The sequence below is a fragment of the Cydia pomonella genome, chromosome 12 (genome assembly GCF_033807575.1).
Source record: "Cydia pomonella isolate Wapato2018A chromosome 12, ilCydPomo1, whole genome shotgun sequence".
In the NCBI taxonomy this organism is placed as follows: Eukaryota; Metazoa; Arthropoda; class Insecta; order Lepidoptera; family Tortricidae; genus Cydia; species Cydia pomonella.
Window position 1 is genome coordinate 322,501 of NC_084714.1, and position 25,493 is coordinate 347,993.

The window sequence follows — 25,493 nt, forward strand, 5'->3', positions numbered from 1 at the left end:
ATATCGGTTACCGTAGTCAGGTTTTAACTCCAAACCACCTACAAAATATTTTGTCAATCCCTGAAATATTATTTTATGATCTTCATTCAGAACACGCTTCTAAATTGCGTAATATATCTTCGGCAGCCGTTTAAATTCACTTGAACGCTAATTTCAGTAAACTACGGAGAAATTCGAACACTTTCCATAATTTCTATGAAACAGAAGTAAGTACATAGGTCGAACAATTTTTTGATATTTTGTAGATTTTGAGTGTTGAAAGCTAATGTAATCGTAAACATTGCTAAATATTATGCATTATTGTGTATGACCAGAATTAGGATGTGGGTTGACATTATCCCATGGCCTTATTAGAGTTTAACTGTGTGGGAGCTATTTTTCCCATGGCCCGGTAAATTGTCTTGTCATGTCATAAAAACTCACGTAAGTAAGTAGTGATTGATATAATGTTTCGTAGGAGATTTGGAGTTAAACCTTGACTATTATAACCGATATAAGATGTGGGTGGAATATATCCCTTGGCCTGATCAAGAATATAATAAGACAAAATCTAGTATGACAGTTCATTACTTAGACAGGCGATGGGATAACCGTAACCCACATTTTTATTTCTGGTTTAAAGGAAGATCTCCGACTTTCATAAATACATTTTTTACAAGGCGTTTAATACGGTTGCAACAGCATATAAAGTACGTATTAAGACACGCTGGTTCTTCGGGGCCTGGTAAAGGGTTAAATATACCTTGATAGGTACAGTCGCCAACAGATATATAGGAGCGGCCGAGGTGCTCACATATATCTGAACACGCCTCTATTGTCACGCGCGGCATTAGAGTGTGTTTAGATATTTTTAGCACCTCCACCTCGGACGGTGTGGTATATCTGATGGCGACTGTACTAAGAATGTAGACTAAGAGCTAACCTTGGGAATAGGTATACAAGTTTATCCCTTTTCCCGGTTGCACCAATTTACTTGATTTTACTAAAAAATCCAAATATATTCCAATTAACCATTGATGATTAATTTGAAGACAAGTCACATTTCCCGACAGCCCTAATCTAATTTGAACCTTAAATCGGGATACTAAAGTTTTAATTCTATTGGCGTGTATGTGTCCGATTAATCGTACTATACATGTAAAAGGGGTAGAACAACTTTGCTGCCTGCTAGTCGATGGCTAGTCAGCCCCTCATTGGTGAGCAGCTGCCAGATTCCCGGATCCAGTAAGTATAAAGGATTGGTGACAAGTGGAGTTTCTTTACTCCTCCTCCGAAGCTCCTTTAATTACTTTATCGCCTTTTGTAACGGGGTTCGTTTTCGACAAATCTGGTAGTTCTGATTTTTTGCAGACATATTTACGATGTTGGCCCAATGATTATTCATCATAATCATATGGATTATTCCAAATTTGTGACCTCAAGCGCCGAACGCAACTATGTCGAAAATCGTAAACAACGCAAAACTTTCGGTTTTTTTTCTCAGATTTGGATATGGCCGATTGTATCCCTTTATATTTTTGATAGTACCTTCTCAGAGTGTTTTTAAAGTAGACTAAATTTACAATAAGACAGTAAAATTAGCTCTGTAGACCTGTTTATATTTTTTACGAACTTGAATTAGTGGGGTAAGTACGTCCAGTGAGTATGCACTTTTGTCTTGTGCGGCGCTCGAGGTCACAAACTTGGATTATTCATTGGGCCAACATCATAAACAAGTCTGCAAAAATCACATCTACCGGATTTGACGCAAACGCTAAGGTATAAAGTTACTGAATTACTTGTGAGGATTGAAAACATAATAGTAATGAAATGATACAACACACATATTACTCTTTATAACAAATCAATTTATTTGAAGCAAACTTTACAGCTTATAAAATTATATCTGATAAAGGAATGAGAATAATACCTGAGATATTAATATTAAACTAAGTATTATTACTATTTAATAAAATTTCTGAAGATTTAACAATAAGTTATGCTTTACAAATGTAAATAAAACAATTGATTCACATATTTTCTATTCGCTATTTAAAAATCCGGCCGTTCCGCACGGGGCCGGGGAACGGCTGCCAATTATTACTTGATTGTGATTAGTTGTTTGTAGTTAGTTGTTTGTGATTAGTGATTACATATAATTATAAATTAATCTTTTCATCTGGCATGTGTACCTACGGCATTTGCGCGATTTGAGTAACAAACTTTATATCAATTATTTAATGTCAAAAATTCGACTAATTTAACCTTCCTAGTGAAGGCCGCCTGCCGGGGTGATGTTGTACCTATGTAAATTCAGTAATAGTATAAACTTGTATTTTATTATGCAATAGGCCCGAGTATGAGACGTTACGCGCATATAAATAAACAAGATGGTCTAAGTATCTCGACCACCAGCCAGGCCCTAGACCAGGCCAGGGCATGGAGCCCGGCCCTAGAGCAGGTGGTCCCAGGGCGCGGGTGCGCGCAGGAAGTGTCCCGGCCACGTGCTGCAGCCTAGAGCAGGTGGTCCCAGGGCGCGGGTGCGCGCAGGAAGTGTCCCGGCCACGTGCTGCAGCCTAGAGCAGGTGGTCCCAGGGCGCGGGTGCGCGCAGGAAGTGTCCCGGCCACGTGCTGCAGCCTAGAGCAGGTGGTCCCAGGGCGCGGGTGCGCGCAGGAAGTGTCCCGGCCACGTGCTGCAGCCTAGAGCAGGTGGTCCCAGGGCGCGGGTGCGCGCAGGAAGTGTCCCGGCCACGTGCTGCAGCCTAGAGCAGGTGGTCCCAGGGCGCGGGTGCGCGCAGGAAGTGTCCCGGCCACGTGCTGCAGCCTAGAGCAGGTGGTCCCAGGGCGCGGGTGCGCGCAGGAAGTGTCCCGGCCACGTGCTGCAGCCTAGAGCAGGTGGTCCCAGGGCGCGGGTGCGCGCAGGAAGTGTCCCGGCCACGTGCTGCAGCCTAGAGCAGGTGGTCCCAGGGCGCGGGTGCGCGCAGGAAGTGTCCCGGCCACGTGCTGCAGCCTAGAGCAGGTGGTCCCAGGGCGCGGGTGCGCGCAGGAAGTGTCCCGGCCACGTGCTGCAGCCTAGAGCAGGTGGTCCCAGGGCGCGGGTGCGCGCAGGAAGTGTCCCGGCCACGTGCTGCAGCCTAGAGCAGGTGGTCCCAGGGCGCGGGTGCGCGCAGGAAGTGTCCCGGCCACGTGCTGCAGCCTAGAGCAGGTGGTCCCAGGGCGCGGGTGCGCGCAGGAAGTGTCCCGACCACGTGCTGCAGCCTAGAGCAGGTGATCCCAGGGCGCGGGTGCGCGCAGGAAGTGTCCCGGCCACGTGCTGCAGCCTAGAGCAGGTGGTCCCAGGGCGCGGGTGCGCGCATGAAGTGTCCCGGCTACGTGCTGCAGCCTAGAGCAGGTGGTCCCAGGGCGCGGGTGCGCGCAGGAAGTGTCCCGGCCACGTGCTGCAGCCTAGAGCAGGTGGTCCCAGGGCGCGGGTGCGCGCAGGAAGTACTTGCGCGCCGCCGTGCGGAAGCGGGACTTGTACTCGTCCGGGGACACCACGGTCGGCTGCCCCGACCCGAGGTTCTTCTTCACCAGGTGCTCCAGCTTCTTGTCCCATGTGAATGTGCGGATGTAGTCTATCAACAAAAAGCGGCCAAGTGCGAGTCGGACTCGCGCATGAAGGGTTCCGTACCATTTAAGACGTATTAAAAAAAGATCTACTTGCTAGATCTTGTTCAACATTTTACCACTTTGGACACACATTTTACCACTTTGGAACTGTCTCTCGCGCAAACTATTCAGTTTAGAAAAAAATGATGTTAGGAACCTAAATATCATTTTTGAAGACCTATCCATAGATACCCTACACGTATGGGTTTGATGAAAAAATTTTTTTTTTAATTTATTGACGTATTAAAAAAAAACTATTCACTAGATCTCGTTCAAACCAATTTTCGGTGGAAGTTTGCATGGTAATGTATATCATATATTTTTTTTAGATTTTTCATTCTGTTATTTTAGAAGTTACAGGGGGGGGGACACACATTTTTTCACTTTGGAAGTGTCTCTCGCGCAAACTATTCAGTTTAGAAAAAAATGATATTAGAAACCTAAATATCATTTTTTAAGACCTATCCATAGATACCCTACACGTATGGGTTTGATGAAAAAAAAATTTTTTTTTTAATTTTTATGACGTATTAAAAAAAACTACTTACTAGATCTCGTTCGAACCAATTTTCGGTGGAAGTTTGCATGGCAATGTATATCATATATTTTTTTTAGATTTTTCATTCTGTTATTTTAGAAGTTACAGGGGGGGGGACACACATTTTTTCACTTTGGAAGTGTCTCTCGCGCAAACTATTCAGTTTAGAAAAAAAATGATATTAGAAACCTAAATATCATTTTTGAAGACCTATCCATAGATACCCCACACGTATGGGTTTGATGAAAAAAAAATTTTTTTTTAATTTTTATGACGTATTAAAAAAAAACTACTTACTAGATCTCGTTCGAACCAATTTTCGGTGGAAGTTTGCATGGCAATGTATATCATATATTTTTTTTAGATTTTTCATTCTGTTATTTTAGAAGTTACGGGGGGGGGGGACACACTTTTTACCACTTTGGAAGTGTCTCTCGCGCAAACTTTTCAGTTTAGAAAAAAATGATATTAGAAACCTCAATATCATTTTTAAAGACCTATCCATAGATACCCCACACGTATGAGTTTGATGAAAAAAGATTTTTTGAGTTTCAGTTCTAAGTATGGGGAACCCCCAAAATTTATTGTTTTTTTTCTATTTTTGTGTGAACATCATAATGCGGTTCATAGAATACATCTACTTACCAAGTTTGAACAGTATAGCTTTTATAGTTTCGGAAAAAAGTGGCTGTGACAGAATCGGACAGACAGACGGACATGACGAATCTATAAGGGTTCCGTTTTTTGCCATTTGGCTACGGAACCCTAAAAAGTATGTTCATAACGGTATTTCTGGCCATTTAGTAGCGACCTCCTCCTGCCAATTTAAATAATTCAAATAATAATAATAATACACGGGGAGCCCCAAAAAAGGTAAGTACCTATACAATTAAGTCTGACTAAGTAGTTACTTTTTTTGGTAGCCTTATTATTTGGAACAATATGGAACATGCACCCTTTTTCACCTGTGCGCGGCCAGCCCCGGCGAACTACGGCATACTTACCAATAATTCCTAGCACCAGCTTCTGTCCATCAATGCCCAGCAGCAATGAGTAGTCCATCACGGAGTTGGAAGCCAGGAACTCGGTGTCGCGGTCGATGCACGAGAACAGAACCCGCCCGGTGTGGGACGCCACGAACAGCTGCTGCTGCCATCGCACTGTGGGAAGACAAGTTTAAGCTAAAGTTGCATTGCTGTTAACCGGTTAACCGTTAATGTTGCGCCAGTACCTATTTGTTATTTCGCAGAAAAAACTTAAATATACCGTTCAAATTTAGCAGACCGAAGGAATAGAGAACCAAAACCTAATAATAACGATTTATATAATACAAGTCAAAACCTTACGAAACTTCTAAAACAAATTGAACTCATAAGGATTATTAGTTAGCTCGTGGAAAATGGGTAATAATAACTTTTTGTCAAAAAATTCGGTTATTCCCACTAGTTATCACCAAGTGTTACCAGTGGTAACTACTCGTACTGGGATTGCTGAGTGTATCTCGGCCACAGGCTGCAGGTGTACAGCGAAGTACAATTCGCTCGAAAAAGTGTTCGAGCTCGAGGTGTCGGTACACACGTCCATCACAGTCCGCTACAGCCGCCCCCTACTCACGCTGCAGCAGGTTCTCGTCCAGCAGCACGGCGAGCGGCGCGGGCGCGGCGAGGCGGTGGCGCGAGGAGCCCTGGAGGTCGAGGTGTCGGTACACACGTCCATCACAGTCCGCTACAGCCGCCCCCTACTCACGCTGCAGCAGGTTCTCGTCCAGCAGCACGGCGAGCGGCGCGGGCGCGGCGAGGCGGTGGCGCGAGGAGCCCTGGAGGTCGAGGTGTCGGTACACACGTCCATCACAGTCCGCTACAGCCGCCCCCTACTCACGCTGCAGCAGGTTCTCGTCCAGCAGCACGGCGAGCGGCGCGGGCGCGGCGAGGCGGTGGCGCGAGGAGCCCTGGAGGTCGAGGTGTCGGTACACACGTCCATCACAGTCCGCTACAGCCGCCCCCTACTCACGCTGCAGCAGGTTCTCGTCCAGCAGCACGGCGAGCGGCGCGGGCGCGGCGAGGCGGTGGCGCGAGGAGCCCTGGAGGTCGAGGTGTCGGTACACACGTCCATCACAGTCCGCTACAGCCGCCCCCTACTCACGCTGCAGCAGGTTCTCGTCCAGCAGCACGGCGAGCGGCGCGGGCGCGGCGAGGCGGTGGCGCGAGGAGCCCTGGAGGTCGAGGTGTCGGTACACACGTCCATCACAGTCCGCTACAGCCGCCCCCTACTCACGCTGCAGCAGGTTCTCGTCCAGCAGCACGGCGAGCGGCGCGGGCGCGGCGAGGCGGTGGCGCGAGGAGCCCTGGAGGTCGAGGTGTCGGTACACACGTCCATCACAGTCCGCTACAGCCGCCCCCTACTCACGCTGCAGCAGGTTCTCGTCCAGCAGCACGGCGAGCGGCGCGGGCGCGGCGAGGCGGTGGCGCGAGGAGCCCTGGAGGTCGAGGTGTCGGTACACACGTCCATCACAGTCCGCTACAGCCGCCCCCTACTCACGCTGCAGCAGGTTCTCGTCCAGCAGCACGGCGAGCGGCGCGGGCGCGGCGAGGCGGTGGCGCGAGGAGCCCTGGAGGTCGAGGTGTCGGTACACACGTCCATCACAGTCCGCTACAGCCGCCCCCTACTCACGCTGCAGCAGGTTCTCGTCCAGCAGCACGGCGAGCGGCGCGGGCGCGGCGAGGCGGTGGCGCGAGGAGCCCTGGAGGTCGAGGTGTCGGTACACACGTCCATCACAGTCCGCTACAGCCGCCCCCTACTCACGCTGCAGCAGGTTCTCGTCCAGCAGCACGGCGAGCGGCGCGGGCGCGGCGAGGCGGTGGCGCGAGGAGCCCTGGAGGTCGAGGTGTCGGTACACACGTCCATCACAGTCCGCTACAGCCGCCCCCTACTCACGCTGCAGCAGGTTCTCGTCCAGCAGCACGGCGAGCGGCGCGGGCGCGGCGAGGCGGTGGCGCGAGGAGCCCTGGAGGTCGAGGTGTCGGTACACACGTCCATCACAGTCCGCTACAGCCGCCCCCTACTCACGCTGCAGCAGGTTCTCGTCCAGCAGCACGGCGAGCGGCGCGGGCGCGGCGAGGCGGTGGCGCGAGGAGCCCTGGAGGTCGAGGTGTCGGTACACACGTCCATCACAGTCCGCTACAGCCGCCCCCTACTCACGCTGCAGCAGGTTCTCGTCCAGCAGCACGGCGAGCGGCGCGGGCGCGGCGAGGCGGTGGCGCGAGGAGCCCTGGAGGTCGAGGTGTCGGTACACACGTCCATCACAGTCCGCTACAGCCGCCCCCTACTCACGCTGCAGCAGGTTCTCGTCCAGCAGCACGGCGAGCGGCGCGGGCGCGGCGAGGCGGTGGCGCGAGGAGCCCTGGAGGTCGAGGTGTCGGTACACACGTCCATCACAGTCCGCTACAGCCGCCCCCTACTCACGCTGCAGCAGGTTCTCGTCCAGCAGCACGGCGAGCGGCGCGGGCGCGGCGAGGCGGTGGCGCGAGGAGCCCTGGAGGTCGAGGTGTCGGTACACACGTCCATCACAGTCCGCTACAGCCGCCCCCTACTCACGCTGCAGCAGGTTCTCGTCCAGCAGCACGGCGAGCGGCGCGGGCGCGGCGAGGCGGTGGCGCGAGGAGCCCTGGAGGTCGAGGTGTCGGTACACACGTCCATCACAGTCCGCTACAGCCGCCCCCTACTCACGCTGCAGCAGGTTCTCGTCCAGCAGCACGGCGAGCGGCGCGGGCGCGGCGAGGCGGTGGCGCGAGGAGCCCTGGAGGTCGAGGTGTCGGTACACACGTCCATCACAGTCCGCTACAGCCGCCCCCTACTCACGCTGCAGCAGGTTCTCGTCCAGCAGCACGGCGAGCGGCGCGGGCGCGGCGAGGCGGTGGCGCGAGGAGCCCTGGAGGTCGAGGTGTCGGTACACACGTCCATCACAGTCCGCTACAGCCGCCCCCTACTCACGCTGCAGCAGGTTCTCGTCCAGCAGCACGGCGAGCGGCGCGGGCGCGGCGAGGCGGTGGCGCGAGGAGCCCTGGAGGTCGAGGTGTCGGTACACACGTCCATCACAGTCCGCTACAGCCGCCCCCTACTCACGCTGCAGCAGGTTCTCGTCCAGCAGCACGGCGAGCGGCGCGGGCGCGGCGAGGCGGTGGCGCGAGGAGCCCTTGAGGTCGAAGCGCGTGCCGGCGCGCCGGTACCACACGTTCTCCATCACCAGCACGCCGTTGCCGGCGCCGCCCACCGAGTACACGCCGACGATACGGGCTGCAACGACACAAACCAACGCCTAGCTTAGTTTACTTCGACTTGCATTCATTGCAAGTAGTGACTTCTGCTGCTGCCTAATTTCTTCGTTCAATGTTGGAACAATATCTAATTTTTAGAAATAGAGATTGTAATATATATGGCAATTAGCCACATAATATCCGCGTTTAACATTGACACTTTGAATTACTGCGACATAAACGCATATTGCTTATGTCAGCGCGACCTAACGTGTATATATAAGCAGTTTTTAGAGAAGATACGTTCTTATACTATCACACTTAAGGTGTTTCACCATACACATCTGATTACTAATAAACTCTTAAACCTGAATTGTCGACGCATTCTACATTTTGCCACGCTCCTCCCTGACTAATATGCCCAAGGCACAGAACCGCTGCATTCCATGGCAGCTTTTGCTACGCTGCCACGAACTGCTGGAATAATCTTCCACCACCAATTCGACAGAGCAGTACTATTGGTTCCTTTAAAACAAGACCGAAAGCGTACCTAACAAAGTTATGCTACCTGAAGCTATGTATATAAAAACAAAACCTTCCGACCTTTTTTTCCGGATCCCGTCATTGTTATTTATTACCTATTTTGTACTTTAGTTACCCACATGTATGAAATATAAAATATTTATTTAAGATAAGTAGGTACAATTAACTAAAGTAATCTTACTATATAAAATTGAAAACGCCAGAAAGGGAAAAAAACGAAGGATGGAGCGAGATGGCGCCTTACAAAATTTTAGGAATTTAGGTGACACGTTTCTCGAATACGGCGCACGTATCATGAGAAAAAACTGTGCATATTTATTATTTAAATATGATAATCAGACATAGGAATCCGCGGGGCAAAATTGTTTGACAAGTAGGGAGTTCCTGTATCGATAAACTCAACTATCGATGCTAGTTCTATATACTAGTGATCACTCAAGGGTTTGCTTGTAAAAATATATTTTTATTAAGAGTAAAAAAATAATTTAATAATAACTCAATGTACTCTTCTTCGTTTTTAAGACAATTGGGTGAGCATATTGCTATTGACACTATCTGTCAATAGCAATATGCTCACCCAATAGGCTGGGCAGCTGTTGGCTGCGACAGCTGGTGACGTAGTTGAAGTAGTGCGGCGCGAACTCCAGGAACTGGTTCCACTCCGGTTTGGTCATCTCCTTCAGGACGTAGCGATCATCTGACACTATCTGTCAATAGCAACATGCTCACCCAATAGGCTGGGCAGCTGTTGGCTGCGACAGCTGGTGACGTAGTTGAAGTAGTGCGGCGCGAACTCCAGGAACTGGTTCCACTCCGGTTTGGTCATCTCCTTCAGGACGTAGCGGTCATCTGACACTATCTGTCAATAGCAACATGCTCACCCAATAGGCTGGGCAGCTGTTGGCTGCGACAGCTGGTGACGTAGTTGAAGTAGTGCGGCGAGAACTCCAGGAACTGGTTCCACTCCGGTTTGGTCATCTCCTTCAGGACGTAGCGGTCATCTGACACTATCTGTCAATAGCAACATGCTCACCCAATAGGCTGGGCAGCTGTTGGCTGCGACAGCTGGTGACGTAGTTGAAGTAGTGCGGCGCGAACTCCAGGAACTGGTTCCATTCCGGTTTGGTCATCTCCTTCAGGACGTAGCGGTCATCTGACACTATCTGTCAATAGCAACATGCTCACCTAATAGGCTGGGCAGCTGTTGGCTGCGACAGCTGGTGACGTAGTTGAAGTAGTGCGGCGCGAACTCCAGGAACTGGTTCCATTCCGGTTTGGTCATCTCCTTCAGGACGTAGCGGTCATCTGACACTATCTGTCAATAGCAACATGCTCACCTAATAGGCTGGGCAGCTGTTGGCTGCGACAGCTGGTGACGTAGTTGAAGTAGTGCGGCGCGAACTCCAGGAACTGGTTCCATTCCGGTTTGGTCATCTCCTTCAGAACGTAGCGGTCATCTGCAAAACACTATCTGTTAATATCTTACTACGAGTAATTATAGTGGCTCTGTGAGCTGTACAGCTTCATTAGCTTAAAAAAATAAAAAAATACATAGTTCGTTAAGTCATTATCATAGCGAACTCACAATGGTCTTAAGTGCTATAGACACGTGCCAAATGTACAGGCCATGTTTATAAGGTATGTATCTATGGGTCCTCGTTGCCTGAAAATGAATGCTATTTGATGTTTAGACAATGTCGGGGCAAAAGCTAGTATATTATCATTGTCATACAACCTTTGGTTTTACAGAATGTTGATCCTGATTTCCCGCCCTTGGCCGCCCAGGGTACGCAATGCGCCAGCGAACGGATGAATCCCTCCTCGATGTCGCACAGACTTTTGTCTGCAACAAATATGACATGAATGTTAAGTCCTCTACAGACCTTGCAACAAGTCGTATCCAATTTTAAACAGTTTGGTATAAACGGGGACCTTTACCGTTGGATAAGATCTCATGTAGAAAATCGTTGGCAGGCTGTAGATGTGAGAGGGCATATGTCTCATTATAGGTCTATCAGCTCTGGTGTGCCGCAGGGTTCCCATTTGGGGCCATGGGGGTTATTTATTTGTCCTTTTATATAAATGTAATCACGGAATGTATAAAGAATTCAAACATGCTTTTATACGCCGACAACACGAAAATTTTCAGAGTCAGACGAAGTCCAGACGATTTAATATACTGCAAAACAATTTACATAATTTCCAGGCTTTTTGTAACGCAAATAACCTTTTCTTAACCAAGAAAAATGCTTTTTTATTACTTTTCGTAGAAGAAGTGGCACGTAGTATATGCGGCACAGTCAACCAGACTAGTGTACCTTTGTCCTTGAGGTCGTCGCAGCAGCGCGCGTCCTCCGCCCGCGGCTGCTCGAGGTCGTCGAGCGACGCGAGCAGCGCGTGCCGCAGCCGGTGGACCTGCGGCACGTAGTATATGCGGCACAGTCAACCAGACTAGTGTACCTTTGTCCTTGAGGTCGTCGCAGCAGCGCGCGTCCTCCGCCCGCGGCTGCTCGAGGTCGTCGAGCGACGCGAGCAGCGCGTGCCGCAGCCGGTGGACCTGCGGCACGTAGTATATGCGGCACAGTCAACCAGACTAGTGTACCTTTGTCCTTGAGGTCGTCGCAGCAGCGCGCGTCCTCCGCCCGCGGCTGCTCGAGGTCGTCGAGCGACGCGAGCAGCGCGTGCCGCAGCCGGTGGACCTGCGGCACGTAGTATATGCGGCACAGTCAACCAGACTAGTGTACCTTTGTCCTTGAGGTCGTCGCAACAGCGCGCGTCCTCCGCCCGCGGCTGCTCGAGGTCGTCGAGCGACGCGAGCAGCGCGTGCCGCAGCCGGTGGACCTGCGGCACGTAGTATATGCGGCACAGTCAACCAGACTAGTGTACCTTTGTCCTTGAGGTCGTCGCAGCAGCGCGCGTCCTCCGCCCGCGGCTGCTCGAGGTCGTCGAGCGACGCGAGCAGCGCGTGCCGCAGCCGGTGGACCTGCGGCACGTAGTATATGCGGCACAGTCAACCAGACTAGTGTACCTTTGTCCTTGAGGTCGTCGCAGCAGCGCGCGTCCTCCGCCCGCGGCTGCTCGAGGTCGTCGAGCGACGCGAGCAGCGCGTGCCGCAGCCGGTGGAACTGCGGCGCGTAGTATATGCGGCACAGTAGTCCATCCTGGCCAATTTATAACATATTTATCTTCATGTATACATTTTTTTTACTGAGAGTGGCTGCCAGGACAAACATTAATGGCCACAATCACAAATGGCCTTTATAAAACGTCTTAAGTTTGATTACCGGCTTGATTTATGTAAATTGTTACTTTTAATTGATAACCGGTATAAAATGTCCTGATGAATGTAAATTTATTGCCTTATTGCATTAATTACGGACAATCCTTAAAACTTCCCTTCCTTCTATCTAAGTTGTAGAGAAGAGTGGCGAAATAAAAGTGGAAAACGGGAAGGTTGAACTAGTCAATACCTTCAGTAAAACCTCAATGTGGTCGTTGGACTTGGCCTTACTCTTGTCGCCATCAACTCGGTCTTTTCCGGTCCCCACTTCTGCTTCATCGGCTTCCGACTGGGTGCTGCACAATTTAACAAATTTTATACCTTAGTTTGGTTAATTATGGCGTATTTCGGCTATGTTCCGATAGTACGTTTTGTATGAGTGCGGTGGTCTAAAATCGAAGGTCCAAACCTCGGAAGTGCCGTATAGAGCAAAAAAAATCATCCTCGAAAAAATGGACAAAGATAACTAAAACATTCGGCAGGAGCTTTACCAAACTTACACACAAACGTTACCTTTCACGTCTTGTAAGAGAACATGTAGTCTAAACAATATATGCCAATGCCATTTCTTGCATAGGAGGCCGCAAGGTTGAAAACATCAATTGTAATAAGATACCTGTGTCTCTGCAGCCGCAGCGAGCGATGGTAGGTCACTGAGGCGAGCGCGGCCGCGATCACGGACCCCACTTCACCGATCTGTACCACCACTGGTACTAGCCCGTGGGAGATTATGATTCCGTTCTGCAGCAACAGTAGATAGCTTTAATCCTGTGACCGCCACGGATGTCAACTGAAGCGCCCAATATCAATGTTCGTGCATTCTAACAAGGCTCACCATAACGCGTTATGCCGATAGGCGTGGCCGTGCACAGTAGACTTACATATAGGTACGACCTCGTCAACAGCAAGTGCTTTAGTGTTAGATAATAAGTGTAATAAATCTTCAAAATTAGGGCGACCACAAAAAGACTATGACTCGTGCAGTAACCGAACTAAATGTAGAAGATTAGCTGAACTTTCACAAAAGGATAAATCTGCCGTAAATTCTTTAGTTGATATTTAAACCGACAGTATTCGGAGTGATGTGAATGTGGATGAAGTTTTATCTTTATTAGTGGAGGCAAAATTAACAAAGCATTAAATTAATATCAATTGATACAAAAGTTTATTAATAGCAAAAATAATCCAGTGTTACCATTATTTGCAAAAAATATTGCAAGCGAAACAACGATGCTACCCCTAAGAAGCTAGTCCTAGTAAATTCGGCCCTATGATTACGGGCCTAAGGAAACTGCCAAAAAAGAAAAAACAAACCTTATCACAAAATGTACTTAGTTTACTAGAAGTTTAATACATAGTTTCTTTCTAAATTCGTAACAACTGGCGATAAATTAAAACACGACCGAAGGAAGTGTTTTAAATCGATACGAGTTGCGAATTACCTATTCGCACATGTATTGTACGGTCAAGGAATTTAATTTCAGTACCATTTTGTACCTTGTCATAACGACAATAGTATGATTTCCCTAGCGAATTTCATATTGATTGTCACTATGACAAAGTACGAAATGGTACTGAAATTAAATTCTTTGACTGTAGAACGTTTTACAGTACATATGACCCTTTAAATTTTCGACATATAGAGCATCAGATTTTGTACGATGTATTTTTATTAGAATTCATTTAAAATTATTGTGGTAGTAAAAGGTGTACATTTTGAATCCCAGCTGTTGGCCGTTGTAACAAATTGGTGATAATAGGTAGGAATAACCCATCGTAACTTGAGTCTCTCCGACGATAGACTTAACGAGTTAACGAGCTAGAGGTGACTGTACAGCGATTTATATGCGTAGGTCCCGATTCTTAACACTATAATCGACGTGAGTCACACTGTCGCGAGGCCGTTTTCGTGAGTACCTCTTACGAGGATGATCCCACTGACCCAAGGATGCTCGGACGCTGCGTCCAAGGCTGTGATTTAATTGTTGCAACTAAATAATATTTTTTTCACTGGAATAACGAGTTATACATTAAAAAAAAAAACAAATATACACTTATCTATGTTTAGATTAATTTGGCGTTGCTAAACGTATGTGTTGAACTAACACTGAAATATTGTACACGTATATTCCAAATTGAAACTACAATAATCTCTAATACGTAGTTAAATTATTGCTTGTCAAAGCATCGTCGAATCTTCCAGCCACTAAAAAACCCGACTGACTCAAAGTTAACTACATACACATGACGAGTATAAAAGCCGCGGCCGAATGCTACGGGGACGAGTGCCCCGAGAGCGTCGAGTGACGAACATCATTTGCTATTGATATCACCGATACATCGTGTAAGTGTGAAACTATAATTACACTTATATCTTATCATTCTAATATTTGTTCTTTTACTAACAATATACTTAACGAAATGTAAGTGTACGTAAAAATAATAAAAACATTTAAAATAAAAGCTTATAAATAATACTTACATACGTTTATATGTATTACCTATTTTAATTAAATTGCTTACGTTCTTTGTATTTAATAGCTGATATTTTAGATGTTTTGCCTATTTTCTACCTAACTATGCGGTCAAGACAAAAAAGTTACGATTTTAGCAATTTATGTCTATGGGCGGCTAGCGGCTGGTACCGTCGTACCGAATGTTCCATCGTAGATTTAAAACTAGCAGCACAACCAGTTTTAATTAACAATAATAAGATATCCGTCAATTCTTTTTCATAATACGAGAGTACATTAACTATAAAATTTAAAACTCCCTACGCATTATATCAAAAATCTCTTTATCCAAAAATGCCCTACATAATTTTGGAAAAGAGCTGATACTCTTTAAACTGCTGGATCGACTTTAAAAACTCGCATTGAAATTGGGTCACCCGTTTGAGAGCTAAGTTGCCACAAACAGACAGACTCAACATCCTTCTTTTTGGGTCCGGGGTTAAAGAAACCGTACCTTACGATAGTTTTTCGTTTCAGAGTATTACGGTTGCGGCTGAAAACCTCAACATCCAATAATGTTGTCGAAAGCACTCTGTATATTGCTATGCATCCCTCTAATCGCCGCAGAATGCTGCGGGCCATATTACATCAGGTTTAACATTCAAAACACTGCGAAAAGTTGCTCTGACTTCGAAGGGGCCTCTAAAGCGGAGCGTAAAGTGCACACACTGACGTACTACACGTTGGCCGACTGCGTGGCGACGGTTTGCGGGGACGGGAAGAAAGTGTCCGGGTCGTATTGCGGGAAGGGGCCTTGCAACATGTTCGGGTGCAGCTGCGACGGCGGGTGTTGGGGCGGAGACGCAGCGGATAACTTCAAGATGATTTACGGAGATGAGGTCTATGTAGTTTCTTCATAATAAATAAATTAAGTTCAGGAAAATCTCGGTTTTATTTTGGTGGGCGGAATGTTTCGATTTAAACTTCAATTTTTCTACAACATAACATTGCTGTTGTTTGTGATAAGGTTAATAGTTGTAAGTAGGGATTTTTGTTAAGAGATAGACGTGTGCACTGTTTGAAGATTTATTTGCGACTGACTTGACACTTACATGCATACATTCATACGTTCACTCACACGTGCTTAAAACGCAGAAAATCAGAAACCGAGAATAAAGTGCACACGTTTATCCGAGAGCTGACTGCGTAGCGAAAGTTTGCGGGACGGGGAGAAAGTCGTGTTCCGTTCTTAACCTTTTATATTGCTTTGACTCCCTTCGTAATCTAACCTGATGTTATGACATTTGTCTTCAGCCGCCTACCTTTAAAACAGGAGAGCGAAAGAGACGAAACAGAAATAATATTAAATTGTATCTGGGCGCGTCTGTAGCCGTCTTTAGGGTTAAGCTTATATCGATAGTTTGGGCTTAATTGTTATATACCTGGGCGACCGAGCTTTGCTCGGTTATAACTATTTATTGTGATAATCTTAACTACATTTTTTTACTAAATTAAACTTGTCTAAAACAATAAAAATTAAAAAATTATATATAAACTTGAACATATAAAAAAAAAAAGTTAATCACCGGGCGAGATTCGAACCCGTAACACTCGTTTAGCAGTCCGCGTCTTAACCCGCTGGACCAGACGGACAGTGGCCGGCAACACGAAATTAGCGACCATATTCTGCGTCGAAAGAAAAACGCATGAAAACTCGAAAACACGCGTTTTCCCAAACATAAGACTAATCTAGATAGATTGTATACCCCCAAAAACCCCCATATACCAAATTTCAGCGAAATCGTTAGAGCCGTTTCCGAGATCACAGAAATATATATATACAAGAATTGCTCGTTTAAAGGTATAAGATTTATTGATATTTCCATTCTGTATCTTAGGTGTTAGTGTTATGTAACATACAAAATAAAATAAAATATTAAAACAGAAACTACAAAATATATTGGTATAAACACACAAGGAACCTAACCTAGGGTCCCGCCGGCAGCGGGGCGGGACCCGAGCTGCCGTGGTCAGGGCCGCAGGGAGAGGACCCGACGTACTATACGCGCCGAGTCCAAGTTCACCGCCTTTTGCATCTATTATTACCAAGGCTTGGAACCGGTTTTTAAAATACCGGTAATTACCGGGTATTTTCGGTTTTACTCCGATCTTTTATAAGAACGCGAACGTTTTTAAGAACTTTATTCTAATCTAATTAAAACCGGTTTATACGACAATCGACGCGACGGCCGGTCGGCCTAGTGGTGTGCTACGTAAACTTAGACACCGACATAGGAAGAAACCGGTTTTTATTGTTCTAAACCGGTTAATTAGACAAGAATTGTTCTCATAATAACCGGTTTTAAAATAACGGTTTTTTGAGTGAAATCGAAATTAAAAGGTTTTGCGCCAAGTACATGATAACGGTTTGGAAATTTAACCGGTTTCCGAGCCTTGATTGTTACTAATACTAGGCTATTTTTGTATGCATGCTGTGATTACTGATTAAGTAATCCACCTTTAAGTGGGTAATCAATTACAAATGAGCTCTTATATGTAATATGTGGCTTCTAATATGTCAGATGTATCTTGTATTAGTGATCATACTAAACAAATAAGATTGGAGTACCTGATGGGAGGCTTCCTTGTTGGAGAGCAGCTGCGACAGGATCTGCCGCACGGTCTTCTTGTCTCCCTTTTCTTCGTCTTCTTCGCCACCTGCTGAGTACAAAGAATGACAATTTTGGATACCAATGGCTGTCAAGTGGTTGACAGGGTTTGCATACTGTACTGATTTTAATGAACTTTTTTTTAAGTATGATGCACCAGTTATAATTAATAATGTATTATTTTCGTGTGACAGTAGGGTACATTATTTGTCATGAATATAATTTATTTCATTGGTTAAATTTTCAAATTCAAATTAGAAACAATACACAAAGGCTGTATTGTATTTTATGTATTGTTATAGGATTTTATTATTATTCCCAATGATCGGCTTCATGTTTAGTATTGAAAATTTTATTACAAGCTGTTTACAAGCTTTTATTTAACTTTCCTTGTTAGTAGGTATGTATCTTAGTGTGGGGTCAAATATTGGAAGCTAAATTTGACCCACTTCGCGGTTTCCAATTGAGATGAAATTTTGCATACATATGTAAACGGATGACAATGCAATATTATGATGACATGGCGCTCAGCTGATCTGATGATGGAGACAGGAGGTGGCGCTGGGAACTCTGTGATAAAACGACGCAAACTAATCATGTTGGGGTTAGAATTGTCTCGATTAGCATTAGTTGCCTGTGGGAAGGAAAGTACAGTCAGCGATAAAAACTTGTGCCAAAAACGAAATATTTGCCAAAAACTTATTACTATAGAAGTCTTACCAGGGTGGTCCTTCTCGTCCCGGGGCTCCCGGGGCCCCTCTGCGAACACATAAGTGGTTCCTTTTTAAAATTGCAGTAAGTTTCTGATACTCTTTAATATTTGTGATATTGTTGCCCAACGCCTACAAATTATTTTTAGAATAACTAGATGACTTGTATAATATATACGATGTCTTCATCATCATCATCATCACGATGTCTTAATTAAAAACAATATATTGTACGCCAAATCCTGGCCGATTGTGACGCACTTTAAGTAACATAAACATCATTTCAAGAATAAATGATTTGTATTTTGTATTTTAATATCAAAATATACAGTTTGTCTCCCACCATGGGGCTGTAAATGCAGGGCTTGATTTTACTCGCTAAATCGGGCTACTTTTACTATGGGGCCAGCCTCAAAATCACGATTTATTCTTTGGCTTTAGGAAACATCAACGTCTGATCAGCCACAAGGTATAAAAAGCCAAAAAACAATTAGCGATTTCGGGGTTGGTCCCATAATAAACGCAGCGCACTGTAGCGAGTCGAATCGAGCCTTGCATCAAAAGCTCCTTGATGGGAGTTACCCTGTATAAAAGATAATATATTAAAACAGTCGCGTTATGGATATACTAACAAAGTACAATCTAATCGAGCCGTACGCATACTCGTATATATAGCATGTGTTTCTGATGCCGTCCCTGCTCGCCAGTATTTCACAGAATACAGTATACTATCACTACCCTGTGTACTTATTCAGCAAACGAACAAATTTACTGTGAAACACCGTTTTATCATATAGATGAATAATTTTCTAGCAAAATTGTTGATGTACTTAAATAAAATAAACTAAAATAAATAAAAATGTACTTATATAATGATATACAAAATTAATGTATAGTATACTTATAGGTATATCAGGTCTATAGTATATATATAGTCTCGAATTTCAATGTACCAACGAAAGACCGGTTTGACGACCGGTTTGGCCTAGTGGGTAGTGACCCTGCCTACGAAGCTGATGGTCCCGGGTTCAAATCCTGGTAAGGGCATGTATTTGTGTGATGAGCATGGATATTTGTTCCTGAGTCATGGGTTTTTTCTATGTATTTAAGTATTTATAAATATTTATATATTATATACACCGTGTTTTTTTTGATTTGCGTTAATTTCGAGGGTGCATTCCTGAGCTTAAATTAAGTAACTTTCTCAAAGATACCGATATTCTAACTAACTCCATTTCGGAGATAATCAATCATAAATTTTTATATTATAAGGCCCTTACGAGCGTGTACACTTGCTTTAGGACCTGTTTACTTATTAGTTAGTGTTTAGTGCGAGTTCATACATTTGCTACTAAACGTACGTACTATCTCGGACGATCGATGTTAGAAATGACATTGATATGTCACAGTTTTCAATTGTTTGGTTGAGTTAAATGTAATGCCCGTGTTACAACAACGCTATATGCAACATTTAGTTACTTTTTATAAAAATAAAAATAGTAAAAAAAAAAACAAAAAAAAATATTTTTTTTGAAAATTAACTATGCCATTTAGTTTCCTTAAACGTACTTACCGAAACCCCGGAGTTAACGCAATTCAATAAAAACACGGTGTATATCGTTGTCTAAGTACCCTCAACACAAGCCTTATTGAGCTTACTGTGGGACTTAGTCAATTTGTGTAATAATGTCCTATAATATTTATTTATTTAATGTAGCATCTTGAAAGTTGCAACATATATTATACAAATTATGTAATAAAGTTTCACTAAGAAATATATTTTAAAATCCAATTCAAAAGGGGGTGAGTTTTTAACGACTATCGTTTATCCTGACAAACCCGTTAAAACACATTTACCCATGTTAAGACAAGTAATTTAAATACATTTTGCGTTGATATCTGAGACTTGGAACTTATTGAAGAGATTTTTCCCTAGATTGACTTGTAAGCGACGGGCAACAATATAGAGTAGATAGGTGTGGTAGTCACCTGAGTTTTCGCTTTCTCCTGTCGACTCTTCCAGATCGGATTTTTCTTCCACTGTAAAAGATATTATTTCAATTTATTCAAGTAACCACAAAATGTAACAATACAGGACTAGCCTAAGACATTACATTTCTTATAACTAAGGTCATTATTTTTTTTTAATAGCCTGTTTGAGTGTCCCACTGCTGGGCAAAGGCCTCTCCCCTTGATTTCCACGATTCCCGATTTGGTGTTTCCTCCGGCCAGTTGTTCAGGAAGCTGCCCAGGTCATCCCGCCATCTCCGCCTGGGCCTGCCCGTCCACGTCCCTCTACCGGCATCCACTTGGTGGCTATGCTAGCCCACCTCTCTGGGTGCAAGGTCATTATATTGTTATTAAATACTTTCTAGGAGAATATTTATGTAGGAAAACGTAAAACGGTGTAGTTTATAATAGTTGCTTGTTTTACAAGGGAGCAAAGTTGTTGTTTAACCGCTCGTGCTAATATTGATGCCCGAACAAGCGAAAGATTCCAAAATTGAACCACGAGCGTAGCGAGTGGTTCGAGAAGTGGAATTTTGAGCGTTGCGAGGGTTTCAATGCACGAGGGTTAAACAAACTTTGCCTCCGAGTGAAACACAACATTTTTCACCACACCAACACGAGGAAACTACTTACTATGAAATACCAAAAAATTCAAATGAAATCAAATCCAAATGAACGTAATGAAAAAATAATCATTCAAATTCATCATTTAAAAGTCAATTCTACTAGCTAACATAAGAAAACAACTCAAAATTTGCATCTGATTACTTTGTGGATAAAATACAACTTTCTCATTCGTTTTTGAACAATTAAGAGGGCTTTTACCAGTTGGTGTGGTGAAAAAATAAAGAACATAATGCATACCCGTCGCGTCGACAGGTTTAGTAGGTCTGGGCGGCGGCGAGGCCCACGCGTCCTGCGCGTCCCGCAGCATGCGCTCGCCCGCTATCAGCGCGTCCGACGCGCGCCACAGGGAGCGGATCACGCCTGCGGACATGTACTGCCCGTTAACACTCCACCCCTCCGCTGTAACACTCGACTCGGTTTCAGACTGATAAAGCCAAATTGGCAGTGATATTGGAATATAAACATAACATAGGAAATAGGTATAATAGACCGAATAACCTCCGGGCACTTGGTAACTTAAAAAATTTCACCCTTCCCAGGAGTATTAACATATATGGACAAAGAGTATGGTATAGCTACTTACCAAATATCCTAAATAGTTTTCCTAGTTGTCATTGATAATATAGAGGCTAAGCCACGTAAGATTAAATGTATAACCAAGAAAGCCTTGTTACATTTAAGTCATAATAAATCCATAATGTAGTAAAGACAAATAAGCATGTAATTAATAAATTTAAATTATAGCCTGCTCGTCTTAGCCAATAATTAAAACAAATATAGATTAAGCTAAGTATCGGAACATGTACTGATGTAAAAAAAAAACTTCAAAAAGAAATAAACACATCAAATTAAAAAAAATATTTTTTTTTTTTTAGACTAAGTCATTAAATCGAAACTTGAACCCTTATCTAAATCTAAGTCTTTTGTACAGACTTGAGCCCTATAAAGATAACTCTCAAATTATAAACAAAATTTTTCTAAAAGGCATTGTCTGTGTCTCCACATTAAATTCATGGGCTATGCACAACTCATTAAAAACGACAATTTTCCTTTGTGCTACTCGTAGATAAAACTCGTGGATTTACTCAAAGAAAACTATTAAAAATTACGAAATACTTTTTAATTAAAAATAAATGTACAACAAATTAATTAAAATTAAAACAAATATTACTTGTGTGTGTATAAAAATTGTGTATGTGACTTTTAGATTTAATTTAGTCATATCTTAATTTTAGTTTCCTTATAGTTTTTATTATTAATTTTAATGATATATATTATGTATTTTGCCAAGAATTAAAATTAATTCAAAATTATTATGTTAATTTAAGTTAATTAAAGTTATTTTGTATTATTTTTTTTTTAGCTATTTTCACGTAAATTGTAAATTTTGTTGTGTGGCAATAAAGATTTTTTTACATTACAAATTAAAACCATCGCGCCCAGTCAACATGGTTTTTGCCAAGGTAGAAGTGTTGACACGAATCTACTTACCTTTTCTGATTTTATTATTAATAGGTTAGCCTCTGGGGGCCAGGTGGATGCCGTGTATACCGATTTTTCGAAGTGTTTCGATAAAATTAACCATAATAATTTGATCAAGAAACTTCTCGACCTCGGTATACACGGTGACCTCCTGAGGTGGATTAAATCTTACCTCTCTAATCGTAGTCAAGCTGTGGCCTTGAAAGGGTACACATCTCGTTTTCTCCCCATCCCCTCTGGAGTACCTCAGGGGTCACACCTTGGTCCTTTATTTTTTATCCTGTATATAAATGATATGGCGGCTTGCTTCCGTAGCTCTGAACACCTTATATATGCTGATGACACAAAGATTTATAAAGCCGTGTCTTCGGAGGCAGACTGCCTATTATTGCAAAAAGATTTAGATAATTTTGTCCTATATTGCTCTAATAATCATTTGTTTTTAAACACAGAAAAATGTTTTGTTATCAGCTTTAATCGGAAACACAACCCGATAATTTATAATTATAATTTGTCTGGTAATAACATAGCACGAGTATCTTCCATTAAGGACTTAGGTATCACTATGGACTCGCAACTAAACTATAATGAGCATATTGATAATTTATGTAAACGTGCATATAAAAGGTTAGGAATGATTCTTCGTGTAGGACAGCCCTTCAAACGGCCAAATACTTATAAATTATTATTTTATTCTTTAGTTAGGAGTATCCTCGAATTCGGGAGTGTAATTTGGACACCACAATACCAAGTCCATATTGACCGTTTGGAGAGAATTCAAAACATTTTCTTAAAATCTCTAAGTTATAGAACAGGTACTTATTTTGTAAATTCAACGTTGGCGGCGAAACATTTTGGTGTACCTTCTCTTTTTAACCGTAGGATATACTTAGACGTTATGTTTTTGTTTAAAATTCTAAAAAATATTATTAATTGTCCTAATCTACTAAGATTAGTTACTTTCAGTTGTCCGCATCACCCCTTACGCCCTCGATCGCAGTTTCATATTAGTTTTTCGGTCAAAAACTATTCCAGGCATACCTTTTTCAGACGAGTTCCTAGTTACTATAATCAAAATCTATTCGAAGTAGATTGTTTTCAAAATTCGTTGGCTAGTCTAAAAGATATAGTTAAAAGTAAGTTGTTTTAATATATAAGTACAGATATCAGTTATTTTTTCTATCAGATTCAAAAATTTGCATTAAGTAGCTATATAACTATATTTATATCAGTTAACATAATTTATAATTTATGAACCTCCAGGTCTTTTTGTTGTATTTTCCTTTTGTTGTGGTACATCGTTTGTATTGCATTGTTGATATGTTTATACGACCGTTTGGTTTCTAAATAAATTAAAAAAAAAAAAAAAAAAATACATTGCTAAACTAAACATCTTGTATCGAAGCAGAAGTCTAATTCAAGAAAGAGCCGGTTCTGCAGCGGTATTTATGCAGGGGGAGAGGCGCCACCTCTACCTAGCTGTAGAATGTTGCCAATACTCCGAAGTGTTTTAAGCGCGGAGTCGCGTAATAACGCCTGGAGTTCTACAAATTCCGACTTAAAAGACTCGAGTTCTTACGAGTAGCAACTCTAATTGAATATTCATGGAAATGTAAGTTTTCTTTATAAAGTCGGAAGTCGTTTTCAAGGTTTTCGGGGGCGTAGATATAATTATTTAACGATGATCATAATAAGTATAACGTTGTTTTCTATAGGTGAAATAAATTGATTACCATCAATAATAGGATCTTTACGGAAATACATTAAACAAACAAGATTAAACATGTTTTTATGCTTTTGATTATTTCAAAATCAATAATAAGTTATTAACTAAAAGGAAGTCGATTAAATATGACTGAATGCGTTCTCATTTTAACTTATAGAATTAAATCACGTTTCCACAATGATTATATAGCTAATTTTACTAATACTATACGTAAAAAAACCCGTTTTTTTAATACTACGTCGGTGGCAAACAAGCATACGGCCCGCCTAATGGTAAGCAGTATCCGTAGCCTATGTGCGCCTGCAACTCCAGAGGAGCGACCCTAACCCCCTCCCGCCCCTCGTTGAGCTCCGGCAACCTTACTCACCGGCAGGAACACAACACTATGAGCCTACCCGTCCGATGCGATCCGGATTTTATGCCGGTTTTGCTCTAGTTTCGGTGGAAATGGAACCATAGTTGGAAGCACAATTGGTGCCGCTGTAGCGTCGTGTTTAGCTCGCGTGAGCGCCAGCGAGATGAGCTCGGTGTGGTGCTTGAAGGCCCGGTAGTCCTGCTCCGCGCCCGCCACCGTACCTGCCGCTGTAGCGTCGTGTTTAGCTCGCGTGAGCGCCAGCGAGATGAGCTCGGTGTGGTGCTTGAAGGCCTGGTAGTCCTGCTCCGCGCCCGCCACCGTACCTGCCGCTGTAGCGTCGTGTTTAGCTCGCGTGAGCGCCAGCGAGATGAGCTCGGTGTGGTGCTTGAAGGCCTGGTAGTCCTGCTCCGCGCCCGCCACCGTACCTGCCGCTGTAGCGTCGTGTTTAGCTCGCGTGAGCGCCAGCGAGATGAGCTCGGTGTGGTGCTTGAAGGCCTGGTAGTCCTGCTCCGCGCCCGCCACCGTACCTGCCGCTGTAGCGTCGTGTTTAGCTCGCGTGAGCGCCAGCGAGATGAGCTCGGTGTGGTGCTTGAAGGCCTGGTAGTCCTGCTCCGCGCCCGCCACCGTACCTGCCGCTGTAGCGTCGTGTTTAGCTCGCGTGAGCGCCAGCGAGATGAGCTCGGTGTGGTGCTTGAAGGCCTGGTAGTCCTGCTCCGCGCCCGCCACCGTACCTGCCGCTGTAGCGTCGTGTTTAGCTCGCGTGAGCGCCAGCGAGATGAGCTCGGTGTGGTGCTTGAAGGCCTGGTAGTCCTGCTCCGCGCCCGCCACCGTACCTGCCGCTGTAGCGTCGTGTTTAGCTCGCGTGAGCGCCAGCGAGATGAGCTCGGTGTGGTGCTTGAAGGCCTGGTAGTCCTGCTCCGCGCCCGCCACCGTACCTGCCGCTGTAGCGTCGTGTTTAGCTCGCGTGAGCGCCAGCGAGATGAGCTCGGTGTGGTGCTTGAAGGCCTGGTAGTCCTGCTCCGCGCCCGCCACCGTACCTGCCGCTGTAGCGTCGTGTTTAGCTCGCGTGAGCGCCAGCGAGATGAGCTCGGTGTGGTGCTTGAAGGCCTGGTAGTCCTGCTCCGCGCCCGCCACCGTACCTGCCGCTGTAGCGTCGTGTTTAGCTCGCGTGAGCGCCAGCGAGATGAGCTCGGTGTGGTGCTTGAAGGCCTGGTAGTCCT

At 44.7% G+C, this 25,493-nt stretch overlaps 1 protein-coding gene across 1 annotated transcript in view; it reads right to left on the bottom strand.

The window, feature by feature from the left end:
• Positions 1-3,314: 3,314 nt before the first annotated feature.
• LOC133523201 (putative 1-phosphatidylinositol 3-phosphate 5-kinase) overlaps positions 3,315-25,493 on the bottom strand; it is a 74,251-nt gene continuing 52,072 nt past the window's right edge. Inside the window, exons 23-34 of the mRNA XM_061858680.1 lie at positions 20,948-21,070; positions 20,063-20,113; positions 18,084-18,143; positions 17,324-17,415; positions 12,858-12,982; positions 12,432-12,537; positions 11,990-12,122; positions 10,697-10,804; positions 10,299-10,418; positions 8,288-8,458; positions 5,170-5,325; positions 3,315-3,593 (exon numbers count right to left, since the gene is read on the bottom strand). Of these exons, the coding sequence (XP_061714664.1) occupies positions 3,424-3,593; positions 5,170-5,325; positions 8,288-8,458; positions 10,299-10,418; positions 10,697-10,804; positions 11,990-12,122; positions 12,432-12,537; positions 12,858-12,982; positions 17,324-17,415; positions 18,084-18,143; positions 20,063-20,113; positions 20,948-21,070 (1,415 nt within the window). The 3' untranslated portion in view covers positions 3,315-3,423. The remainder of the gene's footprint in view (positions 3,594-5,169; positions 5,326-8,287; positions 8,459-10,298; positions 10,419-10,696; positions 10,805-11,989; positions 12,123-12,431; positions 12,538-12,857; positions 12,983-17,323; positions 17,416-18,083; positions 18,144-20,062; positions 20,114-20,947; positions 21,071-25,493) is intronic.